A 27,575-nucleotide genomic window follows, 5' to 3' on the forward strand; every position below is an offset into this window, starting at 1 on the left:
GAGCCCCAAGTGTGACATATGAAGTGTGGTGTCGGAACCGCAGGCATTTACTTAAAGACGCTACGCCTTGAGCAGGCGAGGAGCAGAGCCGAGAGGCTCTGGATTTATGCCTTACAGGAACACAGTCGCATACTGGGCTAGCCGTCGCCACACGACGAAGACCACAGAGAGATGAGCGTGTAAACACCAAAGTATTTTACAGCCTCGAGTAGTTTATCACTGTTTGCTCTCAGTTCGGGAGCAGTAGGACATGATGGTCTGGTGCTGTTAATTGCACAACGAAAATGTTATCAAATTCATTTTGAGAGGATATCCATTATACAGTTTAGAAAGAAAAGATAAATAAATTCTAACTCTATAGTTTCTAACTTTGAATTGCAAATATCACCGTGCCTGTTGATGGGGAAAGACAAAGAAAATGATAAAGTCTGACGTTGTTTAAGACACCCACCTTCATTACCTCGTAATGGTGAAGGCATGCTGAGGAATAACATTTACTTTTCAAGGTAGCTAATAAATCCCACGTAAGACCTCACATCTCTGCTGAAAACAAATGAAATGCAAATGTGAAGGTGAACTCAAAGTTGTGAGGGAACGTTACTGCGAAGTAGCCAGGCCGATCCCAGGCCCAGTTTACACACCCGTCGGTGATTAAATGGCCGCCATCAAACTTCACTCCCCAATGAGTGCAGAGTGCAGTGGCACACACATGTATGCACATGTACCCACACACATACACACACACAAGCTGGGGCTTCATCAGTTCAATCTTGAAGAGTTAGCATGATTTAATCCCATTTCTGAAGCTGGGCAGCGTCCTCACCAGAGTGGACTTTGCATAAGAAGTGTCCATTACTCTGTCTAATGGCCTCATGTGCTTTGAATGGAGCCCCGGGCCTCTGCGTGGCAGCTTGGGGGTACGCACCAACATGGGCCTGATGGGAGTCCAACGCCACGGAAATGATAATTCATCAAATTCTGCTGATGCGCCGTTCCCATGCCCTTGCATTATTGTGCGGAAATGAATTAGATCCCTAATTGGAGTGCTACCGACCATCAGAATTGCTAATAGAATTGTCTGGTCTAGGCTAGTGGGGAGGCTAAAATAGGGAAACAGATTATTTTGAAAATGTCTGCTTACTGTCAAGGTAAAATGGGGAGTATCAGCTTTAAGTTACGTTATGCCGTTCACCATGTAAATTCTTAATAGTTTCAGATTTAGCTTTAGGGCTTTGTCAATATTGCCTAATGATACACAATTCCATAAGCTAGTCTTGACAGCTGATGGGTGCATGCATAATCATGTATAATGTGCAATTTAGTTAGTTGTTAGTACTCATAATGGCTGTCTTTGCCCAGTTTGTCATGTTACCATCTGTCTCCATACCTACAGTACATGACCTAAGCTGTTGATGCAAGATTGTGTTATGACTTCTAAATGTGAAATGACTACATTATGACAGCTATGCTGAAGATGAGTGACATAGCTTATCATCCGAGGTTGGTTGTATCAGGTGGTTAAAGGTGGAACAACTGATGATACCACTATGAAAGCACATTTGTATAATTTTTCCAACCTATAACAGACATGAGTTACATTTTTGTGAGTGTAAAGCTAGTAGGATTCTATTCCTGAAATTGAACCAATTGCCCTAGACCTTAATGTTGGTCTGCAGCAAAATAGTAGGATATTATAGCATATTTCAGTTTCTCGTTGCATCCTGGGAAGGGTGTGTGAATGTGTTGGGGAAGCAGTGGGGTTTTTATTATGTCTTTATGTTACGGCTGTGGGCTCAGCCCTGCCAATCATTACTGGTCATTACTGGATTTCTCTCCCTGGGGTACTGGGCTAGCCACCTGAGGGACGACCCCTTGACCACTCTGAATCAATCATTAATGCCAATTTAGACCCAGAATTGACCATGACCTGCAAAGTTTGGCGTGTGTGTTTTGTGTGAGTGTGTGTTTCCTCTTCTTCCACATGTAGATCGAATTCACACAAGGTATTGTGATAAAGATGAATTGCTCTACATTTTTCGTGTGTGTGTGTGTGTATGTGTGCGTCTGTCTGTGTCAGTAGCTTATCATAAACACTCCTTGGTGCTCTGCTCTGCATTTTTGTGCTGGTTTTGTTATCAGGCATAAGCATTGTAGTTATGAAAGAGAAATATTACGGTCCCTTGGAGTTAATGAATACTTTCATAAACTATCCTCTCAGCATGAATGTTTTAAGGCGCTTGTCATAACACTCACTTGCTTGCACATGACAGCTGGCATCTGTTACTGCAATTTCATCCTGAATATTTTATAAGTACCTCTCCAAATCTGTCAGAATCACAACGAAAAGGGGGCCTCCACTAGTGTAATGCAAGACATATTCACAAAAGCATCTTTATCTGAATGCTTGTGTCAAAATAGAAATAAGACCAGTTTGAATATGGAGGTCAGACGTTTTAAATACTGTATATTAAAGTGTCATCTACAATACTAATCTGGGAGGATATGCATGGATGTTTTTCTTTAGGTTTTCATGGATTTTTTTGTTAGGAAAACATGAACAGCACTAATACAATGCATTGGACATGCTTTCATTTGTGACAAAGTAAAAGCTAATATTGCTGTCAGTCCAGTGTTTCCCCTACAGTGTATTTAACAGCGGCGCAGCGCCGCTGCTGGATTTTCAGCGCCGCTGCAACATAATATCACGAGATTCACTAAACACACTGTAATAGCACAACGGCCAACGTCATCTCGAAATTGTTTTCTGAAAGTCTTGAGTAAGTTAAGTGCATCAAACCGCGACTTAGCCTCTCATTATTCAGGACATATATGCGGCATGATGTGTCAGGTGATTACAAGCCCAAAGACAAGTCTGCAGCCCATATGGCTAGCCTACGTTCTGAACATGGTTACATTGTTTAGCTATCCGACTGATGGGGTCTTGCTCCGCCACAGTGTAGCCTATGGTGTCATCGTTCACTTGTAGGTTACACAATAAATAGCCTACTTATAGGCCTGGTGACAATAAAAAATGATATTAGTTATATTTCATCACGAAGCTGTTTGTATGCGTGGATTAAGCTTGTAGCCTATGCCATATGTTAAGCTTGAGCAATTCCTCTGATCCAAAGCCTGCTTTGACACATTGACACTAATGTGAAACATGCATCCTCCTCTCCTAGCCTACATCAAATAAAAGAAACCAATTCATGATTACCGAAATGAATTTAACATGGGGGGAAAACAGTCTGTTGCGATGCGGTTCTTTCTGCTGATTGGATTTACGTCCGGTGTCGTCAACTCTGAGAACTCTTGCTCCGGCTGACAATTTTATCCAGAGAGCTGATTTCCCAAAGATGAGCCTCCATCAACATTCAACGACAAATTATTAAAACGTAAGTAATGCAATAGAGTAAACCAATGTGCTACAAGGTGTATGGTCTTAACGTTAATTGTAGCCTAGACTTGTAACGTTAAGCGTGGGGCTACATGTAATGTTTGCATGGGAAAGCTAGGCTAACACAGTCTAGGCCTGTTTAAACTTTCTGATAGTTAAAGGAAATATGAGCATATGTTGGCATATCGTATAGCCTAAATTCTGTCCACTTAGCTATAATAGGCTATCACAAACAGACCTTTTCTACGTTTGCGGCATTAGACATAGGAGCCTATTCTCTTATCAGAAAGGCGTGTTCTCATAACTTCATTGAGACTTAACGGTCGCGACTTCAATCAAGTAGCCTAGGTCCTTTTCGAAGTTAATTGTGAGTGAGTTGTATGGTAACTGTGGGAGTGATGTAGAAGAAAAGTGAGTATTTACTTTTTATACGTGGGTTTGTTGTTTTGGGACTGAGAAATAGACTACAAGGAGAGCATCTGGCTACGTGCATGCGTGTCAGCATTAATGGCCCCCCAACAATTAAATTCAATTACCAAAGAGCCTTAGAGATGTTCTTTGAAAAGCCCAGAAAAATTAAGTGCTCGCAGATTGGGTGTGGCCTTTGCCATTAAGACAAATTTAAATAAATTGTAAATAATCTTTTTCTGGGTTGTGCCATTTCATTTTTCTTCTATCATTTTTAACCAATAATGTAAAAGAAAGCTGAAAATGTTCACAAAATAAACACGAAGGTATGATATAAAAAAAAAAAAAAATGCGCAACAACCCCCCCAAGTAATAGCACCGCTGCTGGAAAAATTTCTAGGGGAAACACTGCAGTCTAAAACCTGTGATGCTGAATTCAGAAGAGCAGCAAACCGGCTTAGGCCTGTATGTGATTATGTGGTGAGATTGAGCTTTCTTCATAGATGGGTCACTCACTCTTGACCTTGTGTGCATGGACAAGGTAGCTCACCATGGTAACCTGGGTCCCTGGGCTTCCAGGAGAGTGGATCATTTTAGCCTTCTTCATGTTCGACTTTTATTGGCTGCACAATTGAAATGTCATGCTTGGTGGACGAAGAAGCGAGTCATTTCTTACACGTGATTAAACCAGAACCTGCAATATAAGGCAGTATAGCCAGCTTAGATCGGGAGACAGAGAGGGGAAAAGCATTAAAAAAACATCGGGGAAAGATGCATTGAAGATTGTATATTTGTATGCAAACAAAGCTGTCTTGTCAAAATGTGATAGTTCTTTGAGTTGATCTGAGTGAGTCCTTTGTGAACATATATATATATATATGTGTATATATATTTATATATACATACACACACACAGTATATATGGTTGGATTTTCTTTTGAATAAGCACCTGATGTGTCGTATCAAACGTGCGGCAGATGCGGGGAAAACATACATACAGCTGATACAGCTGATATGGCTCATATGAATATTAATGACAAAACCAATTACCCCTGGGATGTGTTGTTGAGAGCTTAGCTTGACTGACACACTCCTCACCTCTGTTACTGTGCCATCAGCAAGAACCCCCCCCCCAAGGCTTTTGGAGGCTGATCTATGCAGATGTAATTTTCTTAAAGATGAGGTCTGTCCACTCAGTAATAGACTTGGTCAAGTACCCATGACGAGCCCGGTCAAAAAGATGCCAGCAGGGACAGACCATGGGACATGACATTTCCACATACGGGTTACTGAGCTGACACAGTTTGAAATAGAAACAGCTTCCTTGTTTGTGTTTCTGTTTAATGTTATTTATGTAATGCATCTCTGCTTATGTACATGTATTTTTAAGTGGATTGGAATTATTTATATTGATAAAATCTCAATTTATTTTTTGCGTGAATTGTGGGGGCATATATTTTGTACATTTGCCCAGGTGCGGATGGCGGAGTGTGGAATGTGAGAGTCGGAGTGTATGAGTGCTATCTCGGTGGACAGAGAGGTGAACTCCACTCACTGGAGAGTGGTGATTGGCCTGGGCTCTAAGCACTGCCTGACTTAGAGCTGATATGTTACTTAGTGCCACACAATGCCGACCGCTCAAGATTAAGTTAGATTAATTGATTGAACTTTGAAGGAACCCGCCGAAGACGGAGGGAGGGGAAAGCTGTTCGTTTCTCCATTTCTCTATTCGGAGTTGTGTAGGCAGGGATTGCTGCCTGATTTGGACTATCGACTTCTCAGACCACTTCAGGAAGCCCCCGTCTCTCAGATTTAAATGTGTGACTGGAGATTAAAGAAAGGTGAAAAAGGCTACAGAAATGAATGTGCTAATTGAGAACTTAAGAACCATCTCCAAATATTTATACTTACTGTAGGTAACTCGCTTGAAAGCAAGAATGAAATTAAGAGTCTGTAGTCAGGTCAAAGTAAGATATGAGAGTGTAACTATATTACTGTGGATGTTTGAAAGTTTGCGCTTCAGTTGAATGACTGGGAGTGTAAGGGCCTTGAGATTTGAATTATGGATCTGGCATATTTTATTTGAGTGTTAACAGTGATAATTGAAAGACATCTGCATTGATTGGCCTTCATTTGTTTACAGCTCACTTTAATTGCTTTAAAATACCATTTGTCTGCTTTATGTCGTATCGACAGAGGGCTATTGATTTATCCAATTTTGGATTTGTCCTGTCTTTTGTACATAAAATTCGCATATGTTGTTCAAATGGGAAATAGTGGCATCGATTTCCTTAACTTGAGCCCAAATGCTAAAGATTTTCGGATAAGCTTTCTCATTACTTAAGCCGAAATCAATAAGGAAGAGCATCTTTTAATGAATGAGTGGTTTGCACACTATGCTGCTGAAATGGGGTCCTGCTCATCCACTGCCTGGCCAATCGATCATCAAGGTTGCTTAAGTGAGGTCCAATTGGTTGCCATTGTGGTTTCTCTTGTGTATAAACTCTCCAGAAAAGCAAAGAGCTCGCTCGCAGACAGAAGATGAGAATCTGGTCGCTCGGATAAAAAAGACATTTTGGCTACGGTGGTAAGGAGGAAATGACATCGTCCGACGCACCCAATCAATGTCCCCTTTAATGCTCACTTCCACTTCCAGTTCTCAGAAACCGTTTGAGAATATCTCACAGATTACGTCTGTTCTTTAAATGTTCAAATATCTGTGAAAAGCCTTGTCTTTGCTGCCAGTCTTGTGATGAGTGAAACATTCATAATTCATTCTCTGCCTAGAGTAGCATCTCACTTGCAGTCAGTGTGTGTATCAGGTGTGTGTTGGCCCCTGTGTGTGTGTGTGTGTGTGTGTATGTGTGTTAACGCTGGAAGAGTCTATTCCTTGTGTGTGTGTGTGTGTGTGTTTGTTTCCTGGTCTTCAGAAGCATGTGAAGTTGACAGAGACTGGCCTGCTGAATGCGAGACGAGAGAAGCACACAAGGGACGAGGAAGAGGATGAGGAGGAAGAGGACGAGGAGGTGGCAGCTGAAGTGGCCCAGCTGTCAGCTCAGCTCCAGCAGCTTCAGGCCGAGCTGGAGAAGACCAGAAGCCATCATGTACCTGCCACAGGCCAGGTAACGCACCGCTGCACGTCCCAAAACACACACACACACACAACCTCTATGCCCTTCCAGCGTCTGTGCATTCAGCCTAATTATCACACTTATACCCGGAGATATAAGCATGTCATAGCAGAGCTCCAAACACCATTCCCCTGTAAACTATTCACACCATCCCAACTGCATCTGTCTACCGGCCTTTCTTTAAATTAACACTTCCTCTATTTAACTATTTTTTGCATCACAGAAAGCCCTCTACCTATGTGCTTACAGGGATTAACTCAGCAAATCCACTGGAGGTGTCGAATTTTTTAGGGGGGGTCATAAATATGGAAGACGCATAAGTTTCAGGGCTGGAAAAGAATCTGAATTTTTTTTGTTGTATGTCCTTTCGCCGTGTAAAGTTTGCTTTAAATGTCACACATTAGCATATGAACTTTTAAATGAGCTTGTTTGCTCAGTGATAGAGACATGTAAATACAGACATTGTTGGGTTGGCAGAGGGTTTTGTTTTTTTTCTTTTTCTATATCTGGTCCTCAAAAACATTAATTAAAAAGTGGCTTGGGATTGCGGCTGGCAAAATTCTGAGATTGACTGGCAATATGGAATGACGGAGAGCCGAGCTCTGTCCTGAATATCGGCTAGTTGAAATGGAAATCATCCTGGCTGTCTTGATTTAGACCGACATGATTGACAAGCATCACTCCCAATATAAAACTCCCTTCATGCATTATTCAGACTCTTACCTTTCCCTTGTTGTGGAGGCTGTTTTTCCTGGGCTTCCAACGTGTGAGCGAAGCCTTGCAGGCGGAAGGCATCAGAGTCACCCGAGAGAAACTGATTACAAAGAATAGTGGGGCGCTGGAGGTTTATCCTGCATCGTTTTTTGTCTTCCGTTTTTTTTTTTTTTGAGAGAGATGAGCACACAAAGATGGAAATATTCACAATATCTATTTAGAAAACAAATAAAAAAAACAAAAAAAACAAATCAACAATAATTCAGACCATACTTGTGCTGCCAACAAGAATACGGTTGGATTGGCGGTATTTTGTTATTTCTAAATTCTTCATTCCGTTTCTGAGCGCTCAGTTTCTGGGCACTGTTAATGTAAACAGGAAACAGGAATACATAATGCAAGTGTACCTGTGCAAGTGTGCTCCACTTCTTTGGCCTTTTTCTGTTCCCTATGTGATTTTGTGTGTATTTCCAGTAAAGATTACAGCCTACCAGCGCAACAATACCTGAAGCCGTACATCATCTGCTAAATGACAGGTGGATTAAGACAAGACAAAGGGACGGAGGCCCCAGACATCCCAAACCCAGTATTTAATTATTCCTTCCTCTGTGTGGAGCGGAGGAAACAGGGGTAGGGGAAATTACATTACGGTGCCTATACCTTCAGTATATAAAAATGATTTAACGTGTACCTCGCTTTCAGCATCATTGAGTAGCTGTAATGTGCTGTTCCCTGCTTGTCTCTCCCCGACTCCTGTGCCTGTTCTCGCTCTCTTTTGCTATGTAAAGCACAAGCAGTTTAGCAACGGGGGAAGTTTTAAAAATAACCTCCCAAATTACCTGTGGGGAATTTTCTAGACTGACATGATTTGGAGACCACCACGGTGAAAAAAATAAATAAAATAAAAATACATCGCTTGCATGATAAACAGTGAATCTGATCAAATCGTACAGTAGCATAATCATGTTTGTAGCACTGAATTATTTAACCTTTGAATGACCCGACAGAATGCCAGTGCCCCAATCACAAAGCCTAATTGAATATCCTTTGTGGCTCGGAGACTGATGAAAAAATAAAATTGAAGGTGAAATATGTATGCGCCCGAGCCAAGTGCTTTATGAATTGCCTGGGCTGCTATTTCTGCCTGTCTGGGCCTCTGCATGAGAAAGGATGCCTTGAGTTCTTATTACTGCCTAGCTCCTTTGTGGGATATTCCTAAAGGATAATCTGATTTATTTGCAATTTTCCTTTAAGCCTCTTAGTGTTTACTTCTAAGATTAATATTTTTTCTGTATTGTTAATATCCATCCATAATTATGACCAATATGTGTATGTTTGTGTGAGGTATGTTGTTTTCTTTTTTTTGTGGAAAAAGACTGAATTCCTTAGAGACTGCTGTGGTCTGTGAAATGGACGGATGGTTCTCTGAATCTTGATAGAGGGGGGAAAAAATGAGAAGAGAAGAAAAGAAATTCTATTTCAGACGAGGTAGAGATTGAGGTGGCAAAAGGATGCCCTCCGTGATTGATAAGGTGTCGAGTCACACTTAAGATGGCCGCCACTGATTGGCGCTGAGGGATTCGTAATCAACGCAAGGCATCTGAGCCGCGCGCACCGCTCACTCCTGACACATCATATGTCAGGACGCTCACGCTGAAGACTGGCTGAGCAGAGAGAATGCTGGGAATGTGCGCTTTTGATCCTCATACTATGACATGATTCTCTACAGGAGGGAACTTCATAAATTCCATTTGTGGCATTGCCAACCAAGTACGATTAAATAGCAAACAACAAGCAGAAAGATAAAAAAAGCACTTTAATCAACATGTCTAGCAATTCGGTAATGATTCCAACTTGAAGAACTGATGCATTTCAACTTTATTTTTCAGTTTTGGAGCACATTTACTCTGCGCCTCACCACGTTTTTAGAAAAGGCTGAATAGCCAGAGTGAACAACAGCCAGAAAGAGGGCCTGTGAAAAGCCATAACAAAGTTAGTGAATCCGGGCAGTTTTGGATCGGGCAGCCTCTGAAAGCACCCTCCACTGACACCCCTCGCATTTAGCAACGCAAAAATACTGCACGCCTCTGATCACTGAAGAGAGAGTGAAAAGGCAAACGCAGAAGTGAGACGGGGGGGGGGGGAGAAGAGGAAGAGAGAAAGCATATTCTGTCTGGGCATAGAAGCGTATCATTACCCTTTTTTTTTTAAGTCGGTCTAAAAAGCAGAGGCCTTGAGGTGTCATCTGTCAGGTTGAATGGTGAGGCAGTGAGAGTGCGAGGGAAGACGGCCGCCTGTGCTTTGTGCAGTGTGGAAAGGTTAACTGAGCCATGGGGCTTTTTAAAACCATCCATAGAACAGAAGCGGAGAGGAGTGGAGAGGGTGGAGGCTGGCAGAGTGGGCAGCACTCCTGTTTGGGGTGGGCAGCTGCCCCCTGACATCCCACCCACTGCCCTGCAGAGCAGAACACATCTGGACTGGCACAGGGGCATTTCCTCGCCAGGACAGGGCAGCGGAGGGGTGGCACACAGAATGGGTGCAGGAGGAGAGGCGTGACGGGGGTGGAGGGGTTATTGCTAAGGACCAACTCCGCTCTGTTTACTCATCACCGTGGAGACAGGAGATACAGGAGACCATCTGTATGTGGTCAAGAGGTGACTGGGAGATTTACACGGCAGACTAACTTCTACTCAACACTAATATGTAATTCCTCAGCAGCACTGTGTGGCTGAGAATGATCAGGTTTATATGGAGATCTCAGCAACCACCTCTCCAACAAGATTAATATTTCTAACCTTTCTTTCTTTCTTTCTTTCTTTCTTTCTGTCTTTCTTTCTTTTTCTCTCTTTCTTTCTTTCTTTCTTTCTCTCTCTTTGCAACAACTCATTCATGTCATCCTTGAGGAGGGTGCTTAAGTAGCTAAGCATAGTTATCACAATATTTGGGTGGTATTTTGTTTACAGCCAAGGCCTGACAAGAGAAATAAATAAGTGCTTGCTACTGTGCAGTGTGCACTGTACAGCATTTCATTGAAGTAAACAAAAATCTATATCAGGCAAGTTCATTAAAGCGCCCATCAGTGGCCTTGCTTTTCCAAGCCTGGGCCAAGGACGTGCGGGCGGTTTGTTTTTCTGAATTATAAAAACAATAATCATCGCCGCGGTAACGGCACTAATGGCCTTTAATTGGAATTGATCTGGAGTTGAATGCCCATTAGCAGTGTCTGCTCCGCACGCACAGCCCTCCTCCGTCTGCCCCTGTTCCCCGGTGAGCAGACCAGTCGCCTGGCGGCTTTGTCTGGTCTGCCTGCTCGCCAGAGTCTGGATGCTGTCTCCCTCCCTGCTTCCCTGCCTGCCAGCTTGCGTTGTGCAGCACCGCACTGCATCCTGGGTAAGATAGTACTGTAAACAGGGAGCTGTGGGGGGATGCAGCCAGGCTTGCAGAGACTAACTCTGTGAGGGATGGCGCGTGAAGTGAAAGCTGTAATTTTGACAGGTGGCAAGGTGTCGTGTCGTCAGGGTAGCGGGGGGGTTGCTATGAGGGGGAAGTGGGAAAGGGCCCCTGTGCAAAGCCTTGTGTCTCTGGGCCCACTTTGATTAATGGCTCTAATTAAAAGGTGAAATCAAGCATGTGAAGACGAGGGAGCGCTTTAGGTCGCTGTTTGGGGCTTTTCTCTTCTCCGCGCCTGGATCATCCATCTAAATATGGCCACTCACTCTCTCTCCCTCTTTCTCTCTCTCTCTCTCTCTTTACCCTCTCTCTCTCTCTCTCTCTCTCTGCCCAGCTGGTGGGGAGTGTGGGTGGGGGGGTTGGCAGGGGCCAGATGCTGGTGCTGTATCTCTGAGGCAGAGGTGTAGTGGTAGAGCCCAGCTCTCTATCTCTCTCATTTTTTCTCCCTTTCTCACTCTTCATTATATCCCTTTGCTTTTCTCTCTGTTTCTCTCTAAATCTTCCTATGACTCTCTCTCTCACACACACACACACAACACAAAACGTACGAGTGATGGTGATACAGGAAAGACATGAGGCAATCAAAAATCTGTGTCCAATAGAGGCTGTGTGTGAAATTAAACACAGTGCTGAATACAGAAAACTGGTGCCTCATGCGCAGTGTCCTGGCCAATCACGACGCTGCAGCAGAGCTGTCATAGGATGTGCTTTAGGGAGCCTGCAAATGGTGTATTTTCTTAATGGAGCCATTTGAATGTTTAATCTGCTTCAGATTGCCCCCCTCCATGCAACCCCCACCCCAGCCCATGGGATATATGGAACACACACACACACACACACACACACACACACACACACACACACACACACACACACACACACACACAGTAGTTACTAACAAGGCTGGAAAGCTGGCATTACGGTGTAGCAAAACTGGTCCCTGAGGGAGAGTAGCCCTGCCCTGGTTCTGTGGTAGAATGCTTAAGCTCCAAATCCCTTGTTGGATTCCGGATTCCCCCATACAGACACATACATATGGAATACACACACACACACACACACACACACACACACACACACACACACACCCACCAATGCCGTCTGGTTCACAAACGTACCCACATGCTCAGTCAATACAGGCAATCATAAATAAACACATACACCTTACTCCCTTGAACCCATATAAACTGCACAAGTATTCACCCACATCTATGCACATGGAAATGAACTTTGCAGACACACAAAGACATAATTTTACAAATCAACACACACACACACACACAAACAGGCAGGGAGTCAGGAGGGGATGTAGCAGCTGCTGGAGTTTCCTACTGTATTCAGATGCTGTCGGTTTTATCTGTTTCCACTAACTGCTTTTGCATGTTGAGGATGAATAATTCACTGCCACCAATGAACACAAGACACTTGCTCATTTAAAGGACAGAGACGACCATGAAATAATAATGACTTGGGAATCTAACAAGGAGCCTGTAATTTCTTTAATTGTGAGCAGCCGAGAGGAAGGACTTTTTATTTCCCCTCTCCTGTTTTATCTAGACCACTGATGACAAACGATTGAGAGAGCTTGTGTATTCTTTTTAATTTTCGTCCAGAGCTTAGCCGTTGTTCAACCCCTTCGCATATCCAGTGTGATTGATATGCTTGCATGCGTGGGCGCCTTGCTAGGCCAGTATTTATGGTGCTGCATATGTACGTGGCATTAGACAGATAGGCTGATGAATTTGTCCATTGATGGCTGCTCTGTCACAAATCATCTGAGTGTTATTGGATGCTAATGTGGACTTAGGCTTCACCCAGATCCCACAGCTTGTGGCCAAACATGGCTGCAACTTCTGCATTTTAATAGTGGCTATTTGCAAGATTATTTCAAAGCGTCCTTGCTCTAGTAGGAGTAGGAGTCATTTTTTCTTTTTCTGTTTCTATTCTCCCTGTGAGCCTGGATGTGGCGGCGTGTGTGAACCAGTGTGAGGTATTGCCGTCGAGCTCATTGCTCTCAAAAATCAAAGTTAAATGGGTCATCTATCATCAGAATTTGTGTCTGGACGACTTGTCTGAGCATCAGGGTGATTTATGGTTCGAATTGGAGGAGTCAACCATGCATGTTTCTTAGTTTATCGTTTGATGCTGTCTTCAATTAAATGTCTATAAACAGGATGATGGCTTTACGACATTGTCCATCAATAAAGGCGATCAGTTTTTCTTTCTTTTTTCCCCCCTTCTTGCATGGGGATATGTAATTTTCACCTCCCTAATGTCCTCTCAGATGACAGCGTTGGTGGTTTTCTCACCCTGTGTGTCACCAAATGAAAAGAGCTAGCTGCGAGCCACTCTCATTTGTCATTAACTAAATAGTGTAATTTGATCATTCCACGTTTCCTGCGTCTCTCTAATTTCATTAGCCCGAGATGTTAATTATTCTTCGCTTGCATCAACAAGCAAAATGCCACCTTAATGATCTGCATTTTGCTTATTATATTTTCACATTATTCTCGTTTTGTTATTATTGCCATCATTTTTCTAAATAAAAGTGTTCTCAAAAATTCAATTTTCTACACACAGGGTACACCAGCCCAAGCATGTTTGCTGATTAGGGCGTACGTAAAGGTTATAAGCACAATGTCACCAGGGAATAGAATTCTTTGTCAGGGCCTTGAGGATAAATCAACTGGCGGGGGGTAGGGAAATTTAAAGGGAGAGGGAAATAGAGTGGGGGAGAAAGGGGGGAGATTGGGATAGAGGGATAGAGGGAAATGAGGAGAGAGAGGAAAGACTTACATTTTTCCATCAGGACATTGAATAATGACATTTTCCATGTCTCTATGCATCTGAATTCAGCTGTGAAGCGCCATGCGAGCTGCAGCCTCTTTCCCTCTGTCGCTGTCTCACACAGCAGTTAACTGTGTTTTTCCTGCACAGGGGAGTGGACCTATCATTCGCTTTGCTTTCTCCCACCCTAATAAGGTTGCCAATATATCTGTGTGTTTGTTTGTGTGTGTGTGTGTATGTGTGTGTGTGTGTGTGTGTGTGTGTGTGTATGTGTATGTGTGTATTCTTATACAGTATGTGCCTGTGTGTGTATTTTTCTCACACAACAGGAAATGATATGGCTCCATTGATAGGACGGTAAACAAATGAAGCATTTTGTGCACAGAGCCTGGCAACCCTGTTTAATGCAAGCACTCTTATTTGATCCCCCCCCACCCCCCTCCCCTCTCCTTCAGTGCTGTGGAGTAACTGGCGGCTTTATTGACAAAGGTAGACCCTAGGAGATATGGGAGATATCAAATCGAAGCGGCCAATTACCGGGATGTTCGTCATTACGGTTCGCGGGGCCTTCGCCGGTGCTGGAAAAACTCCCTTTGATTCTTTGTTTAGCGGGATTATGCATCTGTCAAAAAAAGCAGGTGCTCTCAAACGAGACGGCCCGGCAGAAAAATGTAAACGTGGAGAGAAATATGCAAACACTGCATTGTTTCTGTGTTCCCTGAAACGCCGTCTCTCCTCTCTTTGTGTGGAGCTGAAAAGCGCTGCTTGGCTGTGTGTGTAATCTAAGTGCACAAATCACCAGGGGCTAAGGTGCCGTATTGTGTATTGTGCTCTTTAAAGCGTGTGCACTGTGTACTACCATGGGGGGATTCGAGGGGATGGGGGGATTCGAGGGGGGTGGTTCAGCGAGACCAACAGGACATTACGTAGGCGAAGGGAGAAAAATTACACAAGGTTGTTCAGAAATTAAAAAAAATAAATAAGAGGAACTGATTTAATCTTTCCCCCTTTGTAAGAAAAAAATGGATGCTGTGGGGGTAGTGAGTGTGTGTGTGTGTGGTGGTGGGTGACAGGGGGGTGGGGTTACACAGGGATCTTGGCATTGGCTGAAGAGGGTGAAATTAATCAGTGTGCCATCTACGGCCGAGCCTCAGTTAATCACAGGCTTCAGCCCTTTATTCAGAAAATGATATATTTGCAGCAAATTACCATATCATGGCAACTTACTACACCCTCCAAACCCCCTGCCCCTACCAGACCCCCGGCCTATTTTGTCATTTGAAACAGAACCTTGATTAACAGCGTTTTAGGCAAAGAGTTGAGAGTGTGCGAGAGATGGGAGAAAACACTATGAATATTAAATGTATTGTGTCGAGACTAGATGGGATTCTTCTTTTTTCTCGTCAAAGTCCTCTAGAGTCTTGCATGCTTGTGAGGAATGCACACTCCCTGAAAAGCACATCTTGAACACATTTGGGGAGGCGCTTATACATCATCTATGATATGTGATGCAGAAGGAACTATACATTTAAAATAATAATTCTTATTACTAGTACTAGTAGAAGGAAGTGAAGGAAACCATCACAGTAAGCAAAAAGAATCATAGAAGCGTAGGAGTTGTTGGCTGGTTGTTCACATCTCACTATTTTTTAGTTGAGACCTAAAACTCCACATCCCAACCCCACCCAACCCACATGAGCACCACCACCTTTCCACCCCCCCTCTCAAAATGACAGACTTTTCCATACGGCTTGCATGCAATCACATGAAAGATGAGCACTGGCTCCATCTGCTAAACTGATGAAAAATACAGGTTCTTTTTAGCCTTGATTTACAATCTGCATCACTGCCAAGACCCCCCCCCCCAACTCACCACCACTCCAGACTGCTCTTAACCCCCCCCCCCAAAAAAAAAAGAACACACACACATACTGTATATATACAGTATATATATATATATATATATATATATATATATATATAGACATTCACACTCACTCACACACACACTCACTCACTCACACACACACTCACTCACACTCCCTCATCCATTCATCTCTCTCATTTTCACCACATTTGACCCAACCCCCCCAACCACTCACACACACACTCACTCACACTCCCTCATCCATTCATCTCTCTCATTTTCACCACATTTGACCCAACCCCCCCAACCACACACACACACACAAACTCAGACCCCCACCAAGTGCATGGTAGGATGGAGGTGATCTGGAGGGAGGGAGGAGTGGTGTGAGGATCAAGAGGTTTGGGGAGAGGGAGCCCTTGAAGCGGCGGGGGGCCGAAAGGGTTGTGGGGGCGTGCAGCCTTAAACGTCCATTGTTCCGTTGGAATCTCCCTCAGCTCCTCTTTCTTTCTCCTCTCTTTCTTTTTCCCTCTTTTCTTTCCCTCTCTTGTCCTCTTCCTCAGTCTCTCTCTTTCTTTTTCCCTCTTCTCTTTCCCTCTCTTGTCCTCTTCCTCAGTCTCTCTCTTTCTCTTTCCCTCTCTTGTCCTCTTCCTCAGTCTCTCTCTTTCTTTTTCCCTCTCTTGTCCTCTTCCTCAGTCTCTCTCTTTCTTTTTCTCTCTTCTCTTTCCCTCTCTTTTCCTCTTCCTCTGTCTCTCTCTTTTCTTTTTTCCTCTTCTCTTCTCTCCTCTTCTGTGTCCTCAGGGGCTTGTGAAAGAACGTTCCCATGGTGTAGTTGATGCTGGAGCGGGTGTGGCCCTGATTTGGCTGTGATCTGGCGCAGATCGGCCCAAATCTAGCCACAAGTGACTGCGTGCCGGATATGCTTGGGTCTTCAGAAGGCGAGTGTAAAGTTGAGAGTGCAGTGCAGAGTTAAATGCTATCAGAATTTACCCTAAAAAGGCCTGCTGGTAGCGTGTGTGTGTGTGTGTGTGTGTGTGTGTATGTGTGTATGTATTTGTTTGTGTGTGTGTGTTTGTGTGTATATTTCAGATTTCTGTAATGTGTTGGTATCAGTGAGTGTGGTTGGGTGTCTTTGGTGTCTGTGGTTTGTGTGTGTGTGTGTGTGTGTCTGTGTGTGTCTGTGGGTGTGTGTGTGTCTAGGCCATGCCTAAGTCCAGATGTGGCGGGTCTCTCCTGGGTCGTGGCAGGAAGAAGAGGTCTGTGAATCTGTGAGACCCTCCATTTCATGGCCCTCTGTTCCCATGTCTGTGTGTGTGTGTGTGTGCCAGAATCTCTGTGTTCATTTGTGTGTGTGTGCTGTGCATATGTGTCTCACTATATGTGTGTGTATGTCTATGTGTGTACTGTATGTCTGAGTCTGGGTGTCCATGTGTGTGGGTGTGTGTGTGTGAGAGATTATGTATGTTAGAGGCTGTGTGGGTGTGCAGAGTCAGGGTGGGTGCATGTGTTTCTGTGCCTGTGTGTGTGTCTGTATGTATGAGCACATGAGTATGTCGGTCTCTTTTGTGTGTGGGTGTGTGTGTGTGCGTGTGTGTGTGTGTAGTCTGAGCTATTCCTCTCTTCCTGTGGAGATGGAGAGCAGATGTAGATCCAGGAAGGCCACTGCTCTCCGACCCTCCCTCACTGTCTCTCTCCATCCCTCTCCTCCTTCACTGTCTCTCTCCATCCCTCTCCTCCTTCACTGTCTCTCTCCATCCTTCTCCTCCTTCACTGTCTCTCTCCATCCTTCTCCTCCTTCACTGTCTCTCTCCATCCCTCTCCTCCTTCACTGTCTCTCTCCATTACTGAGGCGCGGAAATGACGGACAGCACGGCCAGCCAGTGGCCTGAGAAATGAACCTCTCCGCAAGGTTGCCTTTGTTAATTGGCTAATTAAACACATTAAACGGCCCGCTGCTGACCTTGGTGAGTGGCAGGAGGGATGTGCAGGCTCTCTGGTGAAGCGCTGGCTGCTTTGGAATGATTTATGGAAAGGGCCGTGACTCTGTCAATGTTTATAGGTCATAGAAACAGACAAAAAAATGTGAGAGTGAGAGTCCTTAGTCAGGTGGTGATTTAAAAAAAACAAAAACTAGTTTGGTTAGATTGCAGTAGTTTTGTGTTTAGGTGCCTCGCTTTGGGATGGATCACGCTCGCATTCAGGCCAAGTCTGGGACCTGGATGTTAGGCCATCAGATGATTAGTCAGTTGCCCTCTGAACTCTCTTGTCTCTGTGTTTTATCTGATTGTGTGTGTGTGTGTGTGTGTGTGTGTGTGTGTGTGTGTGTGTGTGTGTGTGTGTGTGTGTGTGTGTGTGTGTGTGTGTGTGTGTGTGTGTGTGTGTGTGTGTGTGTGTGTGTGTGTGTGTGTGTGTGTGTGTGTGTGCTGCAGGTGTGTGCGTGCCTGTGTGCGCGCGCGCGTGTGTGTGGCAGACGGGAGGCCAGCTAGCGTGGGAGAGAGATCCGCTCCGTGAAGACCACCGGGGAAAAGCGGAGGAGAGAGAGGAGCACCGGAAACAGATGAGTGAAGAGCCAGCCGTCTTAAAGGAGGTAGACCCTTTACTCTGTGTCTGTCTCTCACTTTCTCCTCTCTCGCTCTCGTTCTCTTTCTCCTCCCTCTCTCCGGTTCCCCTCCTAAGGCCTGACATACTCTTGCCAAAGGGAGCACACTCTTCTCCTCCCAGTACTGGGCCCTTTGATCACTGAGGTTGTTTTACAGGCTGCTTTTTGCCAGGGTCAGATGGGTTTAGTAAAAGGTGGGGGGGGGGGGGGCATGGGTTCAGCAAAGTTGAGCGAGCCTACCACTAGTTGTTCTTTTCATAGGAGGGCCTTTGCATTTCTGTAATATACAGTAATATGAGATCTGACAGCATTAGACATTCAGTTTATTTGATAAATAATGAGTATGTGTCTCTTTACACACACACACACACACACACACACACACACACATGCAAAACAGCATGTGTGCCTGCAGATAGGACACACTGGTTCAAAAGCCTAGTGAGATGCTCTCTCGAGTACATCTGCTTGAAAACACACACTGGCACTTTCATAAGCACACACCCACAGCCATCACCCCATCTACACACACACACACACACACTCCCCACAGACACATGTACACACAGTCAAACACATGCAGAGGCACTGCCGGCTCTCGATCTGATCATCTGCATATCAGTGGGTTTGTTGGTGGCGTGCCAGGACCCGGCCTTGAAGAAGACATCAGAGATGGGGCACGATGCCACGGCGGCTCGGAGCAGCGCAGGCTGGAGTGGCATTGAGCCCCACCACCACCACCACCACCACCTCCTCTCCACCCCCACCTGGAGTTCAGGCTGATTAGCATGGGAGCAAAGGGTGGGGGGAACAGCTGTGAAATTACAACCTGCTTAATTTAATTACCCCCGGTAATTAATTCATATCTGCAGCCAACTAAAAGGAGGAGGTGGGATGGGGTGATGGTGGTGGTGGAGGGGTTGTGTAAAGAAGTCATTAGCCTAATTAGTTAATTAATTGTCTGTAGCGGTGTCCCGCTTTAGCTGTGTCTTCATTATGGGATGTCTGGCCTTGGCAGCAGTTGGGCTTGTTTGATGAAATCTGGAGGAGCTGATAATTCGTCGCTGTCACACGCCGTAATGAGTGCCTCCCAGGCTCCATATGCTCCTATTTGTGCTCTGACAGGGGAGAGAGAGAGAGAGAGAGAGGGAGGGAGAGTGAGAGAGAGAGGGAGATGGGTGAAGGGGGTACCTGTTGAGGACAGCGACTGCACAAATGCCAGCATATGCCAGTGAGCTACCAGTGTGTGTGTGTGTGTCTGTGTGTGTCAGTATATGATCATGGATGCGTTTGTGCAGGTTGATCTGTGTAGGCATATGTAAGTGTGTGTATGTTTATCTGTACTGTACTGCAGGGCCAGGTGTGTGTACATATGTGTTTGTTGGGAATGTGCCAAGTTCATATCATGACATAATGTCAGCGTTATGCCACCTCTACAGTATGTACATGAGTGTGTACATACCTGTGTGTGTGTGTGTGTGTGTGTGTGTGTATGTGTGAGCGTGTGTGTGTGTGTGCGCATGTCTGTGTGTGTGCCTGTGCGTGTTTGCGTGTATGTGTGCGTGTGTGTGTGTGTGTGTGTGTGTGTGTGTGTGTGTGTGTGTGTGTGTGTGTGTGTGTGTGTGTGTGTGTGTGCGTGCGCGTGCGCCTGTATTGAGTGTGCCCATCATTCTCTCTCCTGTCTGGTCATTGACATTCCCTCTCGGCAGACTGGATTAGCATGGAGGAACAGCAGCGTTAACAGACAGCTCCGAGTCTCCACAGTCAGTCACACTTCACGAGCTGAGAGAGAGAGAGAGAGAGAGAGAGAGAGAGAGAGATAGGAGGTGTGTAGGGGGGTTGTGTGTGTGAGAAAGAGAGAGAAAGCAAGTGTGTAATTGTGTGTGTAGGTGGACGTGCTGTATGCCTGTACAGTATGTTTGTAATCGTAGCAATATTATGTTTCTACTATTGTTCATGTACCGTGTTTGTTTGTTTGTAGGTTTGATTACGCATGCTTGTTTGCATATTCCATGTGTTTGGGAATACGCCAGAATAATCTGTGTGTCTGTGTTTGCTCATGCGTTTGGGCTCAAAGCCACTCTGGTTGGTTGGCAGTCATGCTGTCAGGCACTGAAGCCTCCTTTCCATACAGGCACCTTTGTGTGTGTGTGTGTGTGTGTGTGCGCGTGCCACTCTTGCTTTCTTCATTTCCATACAGTCAACTGCAGATATGTGACATCCATCATTGTGTGTGTGTGTGTTTGTGTCGCCATGTATGGTCAAGGGCCCTATTTCCTCTCTCTTCTCTCTCTCTGCTGTCATTCCCTCTATCCCACTCTTCACATTTGATCTGCCCTTCATCACTTCCTCCCCTCTTCCTCCACTTTTCCTCTTTTCTATTTCATCCTTCACTTACTCCTTCCCCCTATTTTACTCCTTCTGTCCTCAGTGCCTCTCTACATTTCCTCCTCATCTTTCTGATTCATCTCTCTTTCATCCCTCTTTCCTCTCTTCCTCTCTGCCTCAGTATCTCTCCATCTCTCCTCCTTCTTTCTTGCATGTCTGTTGCTACTCATGTCCTGTTCTCTAGCCTTCCTGCTGTGAGACCTTCTCGCTGCTCGCCTCGTCTTCAGCCTTTCATTTCATTCAGCTCTTTTCTGCAGCACAAGGCTATTTGTGTGTGTGTGTGTCTTTGTGTGTGTGTGTGTGTGTTTGGGGTGTATGTGTGTATGCTACCCCCACTTCCTCTCTAGCATGGCCAGTCGGCCAAAGTAAAGAGATCAGCTACGTTGGCCAGCTCAGTGAAACCCACAGCACAACTTTGCCATCTCATGCACCATGTTGGCACTAATCTCCAGTCTGGCAGCTCCCCTCTCACTCATACACACACTTATATACACACACACACACACACACACATACACACACACAGACAACAACATACACTCAAACACACACACAGACAACCACATACACACACACACACACACACCGCCATCTCCTGCACCATGTTGCCACTGCCCTCCAGTCCTTGTCTGGCAGCTACCAGCTCCAGTCCGTGTCTGCCAGCACACACACACACACACACACACACACACACACACACACACACACACACACACACACACTGTGGGCTGTAAACCCCCCTCCTGCTTGTCATGTCCATATCTGGCGGCAGTATTAGATCAGCGTAGCCTGGGGATAATGATGTGGGGGAGCCAGGGCCTGGTGCCCCGTGCAGGGGGAAGCATCTCTAAACCCCAGGCCTCATCCCTCCCTCTGGGGCCCCGCTGCAGAGAATAGCAGCCACACGAGTGCTCCCGCTCCATTACAACATTAGCATACAATGTCCAATTTAATCTGCAATGATTCCTGGGACATTTCAGTCCAGTCGCCACTTTCTTTTTTTATGACAACGGGACGCTTGCTGCACCCACCCCTTTCCACACACCCTCCACCCCAGCTAAAAATGCATGGTGGGATCATTTTATGGCCCTTTTGCGGTAAGAGACACCGTTGCATAGAAATTGATTGGGATTGTATGTCCGACTCAGCACCGGGTGGGAGGCAAGCTGGCCTTCCTAATAACTATAGCGCTGGTTCCAGTGTCACTTTAGATTACGCTCTATTTTAAAGTGATACCTTGTGTTTGTGCTGGGGGGCTTTAAAGGGCTACCCACCCCCCACCCCCACCCCCTTTCCTCTAACTCCATTGGCTGTGGTTCCGGTAAGGCATTAGGACTGTCATTTATAGACTGTGCTCAGCCCCAATAATCCCCTTTTATTCTGGCCCACACCAGAGACTAATGGATCATCAGAATGGAAGTGATCGGTTCTTTGGCCAGGGATTGAGGCCTGTTTATCGACAGCAGGCGGCAAATTTTATAGTCTCTCCAGCCCTCTCTTCTCACCCCTACTTCTACTTCTTTTGCCTGTGAGACTTAAGCGGAGATGATATCACTGTTTTGAGTCGAGCCATTTGCGTCGCTGCCGCTGAACTCTACATTTCTCATCGTTTTGTACCGTATTTATGTTTCTAATGTTATGCAGTAGGCTGTATAACAATGGAGCTTGTAATGGTGACCACATGAATTTCCTACTTGTGGGTAACAGAGTTGACCTTGACCTTGATTTATATCACAAGTCCCCTCAACAGGCACAAATAAGCACCTTCAACTCCAACCGCCATCGCCATCGCATGGCAACGAATCAGAGAGCAGGTTCATGAATTATGAGACCTGCGCAAATCAATTACTTTCAACTTAGACATACTGTACACACAGACTTATTCAAATATATATACACACACACACACACACACATAGCAACACAAACTTTGTGCCTTAGGTTATGGGTCAGGTCTGTTCTAATTTACTCATCCTGGTGTAAATATACATTAAATGAGGTCACTTTGATTACACTGAAACTTAATTGTGTTTCCATTAGAGTCCTTCTCTATTGACAGATCTTGTGTTTTGTCAGAGATATGACTGGCTTGACCTCGTGTTAGAATTGTTTTGCTCATGGATCATCCCTGAAGATACATGCACAGCCACACACACAAACACACACACACACACACACAGTTCCGCATGCATGCACAGACACACATGCACATACATTTTTTTAAATACAATTTTGACCTTGGTGTCTAACAGCTCAAGGCATTATGGCGGCCATTGTGGCTCTGCACTTGCCTTCTGTAGCACACAATGGCCAAGTAAAGCAGAACACTGTAAAACGCTTTAATGGCTTAATTATGTTGAAGGCTAAAGCTCTTCATGGCCTGACTGTGGGGAATATTCTTGGTGCTGCGCCTTTGTTTCCATGTCCTATACACGCTACGCTTCTTTCCTCTAATGAATTAGAGGTAAATTAATAAACGCTACATTTGAGTCCAAATTAGAGACCGGATTGAATAGTGACTGTGGAGGTCGTCTCGAGTTCGGCACTAAGTGGAAAACATCTGCTAAAGTCAATTATAATCTAACCTTTATTGAAATGTGGATACCACCTTACTAGCTCTCTAGCACTTAACAACTTTATGAACTTCTATGAGTGTGCTCACTTTCCTTTTTTTTTTCAGAAAATATTTCATATTTTAAGGGCATACGCAGCCCTCAGTCGAACATTCCTAGGAAAGAGTCTTACTTGCACATTGTCCTTCCTCTGGATTTAAAACCTGAATGGAAGAAGAGCTTTTCTCTAGCCGTTGGGTTTTAGCCCACTGCTCCAGATGACGGTGGAGGGAACGCAGATGACTGAGCATGGGGAACAAGGAAGGGAAAAGCTCCATGCTAAGGTTGATTGGCAAAATAATTAGCCTATCATGTCAGGATACAGGTACAGGAAAATCTCGGTGTAGCGAGAATATTTTGGATTTAAGTCGTCATTTAAAATTTAGCGATCTGATATTGTATTTTGAAAGTCTCCACCAGTGAGGTCGGTTGAGACTGACAATGACATGTTCTTCATCTAAACTAGCTTTAAGGTTATGGCTGTGAATTCCAGGGATTTCTCAACATATCTTTAAAGTTTAAACATAATGACTTTGACCAGTGGTCATCAATTGTAGCTGGGCAGAGAATGGTGTAGGTTGGTTGAGACGAGATTTTTGACAAGTGTGAGTCGATCAGCATGTTCTGTGAGGTGTTGATTGGTTGTTTGTTGGTAATGCAGGTAAAATAAGGGTGATGATGGCTGATGTCGGCTCAGGAAAGAAATGTGTTGATTGTACAGAGCAAGATGTTTGATTGGATGATTTTCTGGATGAGTTGGTTCTCCGGCTGTGGTTTTCTTTCATTTAAATTTAGTTTTATAGCTTCTTTTTATTTAATTTGGTGGCTTTTCAGTTCAGTGGCCTATAACACAACTAGCCATCTCACAGGTTGCTGCTAAAGTCACCAGCATGAGATAGCATGCTAGCATTTGACATTATGTAGGTGCAGTTTCGGTTTTAATTAAAGAGTACAGAGTGCCCAATTACAGAGTGCCCTGTAGAGTGAATAACTATGTATTGCTTATTCAAGACATAACTCACTATAAGCAATAGATGACAATGTTCTGAACGTAGTCTCCTACTGAGACACACCACTCCACTCCACTCTACTCCACTCCACTCCTGCTTCTACTGCTGTAGTCTCCTGCTGAATGTCTCTCTGTGTGCCTGCTGTCGTGTGTTTTGTGTGTGTGTGTGTGTGTGTTTGTGTGTGTCATAGGTGGGCAGGCTGAAGTGGGCGGTGCAGGAGCGGTCTGAAGCTCTAGCGCAGCTGCAGCGGCAGCACCAGGACAGCGTGGAGGAGAACGGGCGCCTGCAGGCTCGGCTGGAGGCCCAGACCCTAACCGCGCAGAGCCAGCAGGACGCACTCACCGCCGAGGTCTGCACACACTCAAACTCACTGTCTCTGTGGCTCTCTGTGACACACTCGCTTTGTCTCTCTTCTCTTCTCTCTCTCTCTCTCTCTCTCTCTGTCACACACACACACACACACACACACACTTTATTTTCTCTCTGTCACACTCCCTTACATACACATTTACACACGTGCTCTATTTCTCTCACTGTCTTTTTTCTCACTTTTAATTAATTTTCTAAAATTACATTTATTCTTGTATTATTAGAAATACAAATGTACATTTTACTCCTCTCGATGAATCTTTCTCTCAATTTCGGTGCCTTTTTTATCTTTCCTTTTCCTCTTTCTTTTTGTTTTTTTCCCTCCTGTCTCTGTTTCTCTGTTCTTGTTCTTTCTTATCAACTTCATCCCTTTCTCTTTCTCTGTCTCCCTCTATCTCCCCTCCTGCCTTCCAACCTCCCCCCCCTCCATCTCTTTTCCCTCCTTGCTCCTCTTCTCTTCTCCCATTCTGTCTTTAAGGAAGCATATGAAACCCCTGAGTTCATGATCCTCTCTCTCTCTCTCTCTTTCTCTTTCTCTTTCTCTCTCTCTCTCTCTTTCTCTCTGTCTGTCTCCCCCACACACAGATCAAGAACACGGAGAACACTTTCCACAAGCTCCAGCTGCAGCTGTCAGACAGGGGGGACATTATAGAACGTGCCTCAGAGAAGGCAGGTTCACCACCCCCCGCCCGCCGCCACACACACACACACACACACACACACTAACACACTAACACAGCTAATAGTGTTTGGACACATGCACAATTAGCACAGTCATTGAAAGGGCAGAGATGACATCGATGTGCTCTCACTGCTGGTTTCCTTCACACAGATGCGCATACTGAATGTATTTATGTTACAGCAAGCCCTAAAGATTTAAAGACTGATAAACTGGATCATTTATTTTACTTTCCCCTCTTTCTTTTATGCTTTGTAGTGCTTATGTAATACCTAGATCCTGTAGAACTGATGACTGTGTGATGAAAGTGTTACTTACAGTAACTTTCTTATCAATTTAGTAAACCCTACAATGCCTACATCCTGTCTTGGCATAAGTGCAAAGATAGGAACTCATCAGTGAACAGCTTTTTGGTCCCAGGTGCTAACACGTTGCCCTTATTCCCCTGTTCACCTGTCAGATCCTGGGCCTGGAGCAGGACCTGGAGGAGGCCCAGGGCCGCTACTCAGCAGCCTTGCAGGAGCTGCACAGCCAGGGGGACCTGGTGGGGGCGCTAGAGAGAGAGCTTGAGCGGACGGGCGCGGCCCAGAAGGAGGCCACGCGCCAGGTACTGTAGACCGCATGCCGTCTTGCTTTGAGTGCACACACTGGATGGCTAGAGGAACGTGAAGAGATTTTTTTTTTTTAAATATTTCAATTTATTTTTTTAATAATGGATTAAAATCAAGAATTTCATGTTTAAGCTGTGCACTGTGCCCTCCTCCACTCTCCTGCCTCCGATTCAGCAGACGGTGGGCTCTGCCACCCTGGGAAAACGCGACGGGGCCACTTTGTTTCGGAGAGGAGAGGGGCCCTAATGGCCCTGTATTAGATTAGGAGGCAGTGTTAAGGCCAGACAAACTGGGGGAGATGCAGAGTTCAGAAGTTCAGGGTGCCGTGTGATGTGGTTGAGTGTGTGTGTTGTTTTGGATGTGTGTGTCTTTGTGTCTGAGTATTTATGTTTGTTATGTCTGTGTGTGTGCGTGTGTCTGTGTAGCAGAGCACCCTCTTATCAGTGTCTGGACATAATGACTGCCTCCCACAGGTCCTGTGGTAGACTTGCCAGCTGTTGTGGTGTACTGCAATTTATCTCTGTGTGTGTGTGTGCGTGTGCGTGCGCGTGCATGTGCATGTGCATGTGTGTGCATCTGCATGCATGTGTGTTTTACTAATTCGGTTGCTTCAGAAACTCAACATGTCATGTGTCTGTGTGTTTGTATCTGTATGTGTGTCTCCAGTTGGTCAGAGGGTCAGAGTTTGCCTCTTCTATCACCAGACAGGGCAAAGTGTGAGAGTGTGTGTGTGCGTGTGTGTGTGTGTGCGTGTGTGTGTTTGATGGGCGTTTAACCCTCCCCTGACCTCACCAGAGTGTCACTCTGCTCCCACCCTACTCACTACCACAGTCTGCAACCAATCAGCACTCACTGACAGAACCATCAACAAATCAGCACTCACCGTCAGAGCCTTTAACCAATCAGAATTCAAATGCCAGACCCGGCCCTCACTGAGGATGTTGTTGTTGTGTGATATATTGCACATGCTGATTGGCAGCATGGTTTGTGTGGTGGCATGTTTTCTGAGAGATGAGTAAGATCATGTGCTCACCAAACGTGATAATCTTGTAGCTGTGGTGGTACTTTAAATCACAGCTCAGTCACTCATTCACTCCTATATGTCATCAACCACATGAGACGTGCCGCAGTTTGTTGTCAGTGTTTTATAATCATAACCAATGCTAACTTAATACAGTATGATAAGTTATAAAAAATAATAATTATAATCCTTATTAGACATATTTTTTTTGCACCCAGGTGTAACAGCTGTCATGCCTGTTTGACATTCACTTTCCTTAGTTATTAAGAGTGGACAAATCCGCTGTGTACCTCAAAATGGGCGTGTGGTATCCAGGGTGATTGACATCACTTCAGAAGGCATCATTAAGCTTGAGGAGACATGTTTTAGCCTTATCCTTTGGTCCTAATTGAGTGTGTGTGTGTGTGTGTGTGTGTGTGTGTGTGTGTGTGTGTGTGTGTGTGTATGCTCTGTGAGAGTGCGTGTGTATGCTGTGAGGGTGTGAGCTCTGATATCTCTCAGCTTGAAGCAGACCTGTCCTGTGTTATGAGGC

General features: G+C 45.0%; 1 protein-coding gene across 5 annotated transcripts in view; it reads left to right on the forward strand.

Moving 5' to 3' along the window:
• The window catches only part of LOC125309520 (trichohyalin-like), a 127,659-nt gene that overhangs the window by 25,670 nt on the left and 74,414 nt on the right, over nt 1-27,575 (forward strand). For 3 of the 5 annotated variants that reach the window (XM_048266496.1, XM_048266499.1, XM_048266500.1), the window contains 5 exons: nt 6,736-6,927; nt 18,225-18,341; nt 24,554-24,712; nt 25,318-25,401; nt 25,872-26,018. In XM_048266496.1, the coding sequence (XP_048122453.1) occupies nt 6,736-6,927; nt 18,225-18,341; nt 24,554-24,712; nt 25,318-25,401; nt 25,872-26,018 (699 nt within the window). Of the gene's footprint in view, nt 1-6,735; nt 6,928-8,226; nt 8,281-18,224; nt 18,342-24,553; nt 24,713-25,317; nt 25,402-25,871; nt 26,019-27,575 lie in introns of those variants that run through there. The other 2 variants (XM_048266501.1, XM_048266498.1) reach the window with 2 other exon arrangements.

This window comes from Alosa alosa, chromosome 16 (genome assembly GCF_017589495.1).
Source record: "Alosa alosa isolate M-15738 ecotype Scorff River chromosome 16, AALO_Geno_1.1, whole genome shotgun sequence".
In the NCBI taxonomy this organism is placed as follows: Eukaryota; Metazoa; Chordata; class Actinopteri; order Clupeiformes; family Clupeidae; genus Alosa; species Alosa alosa.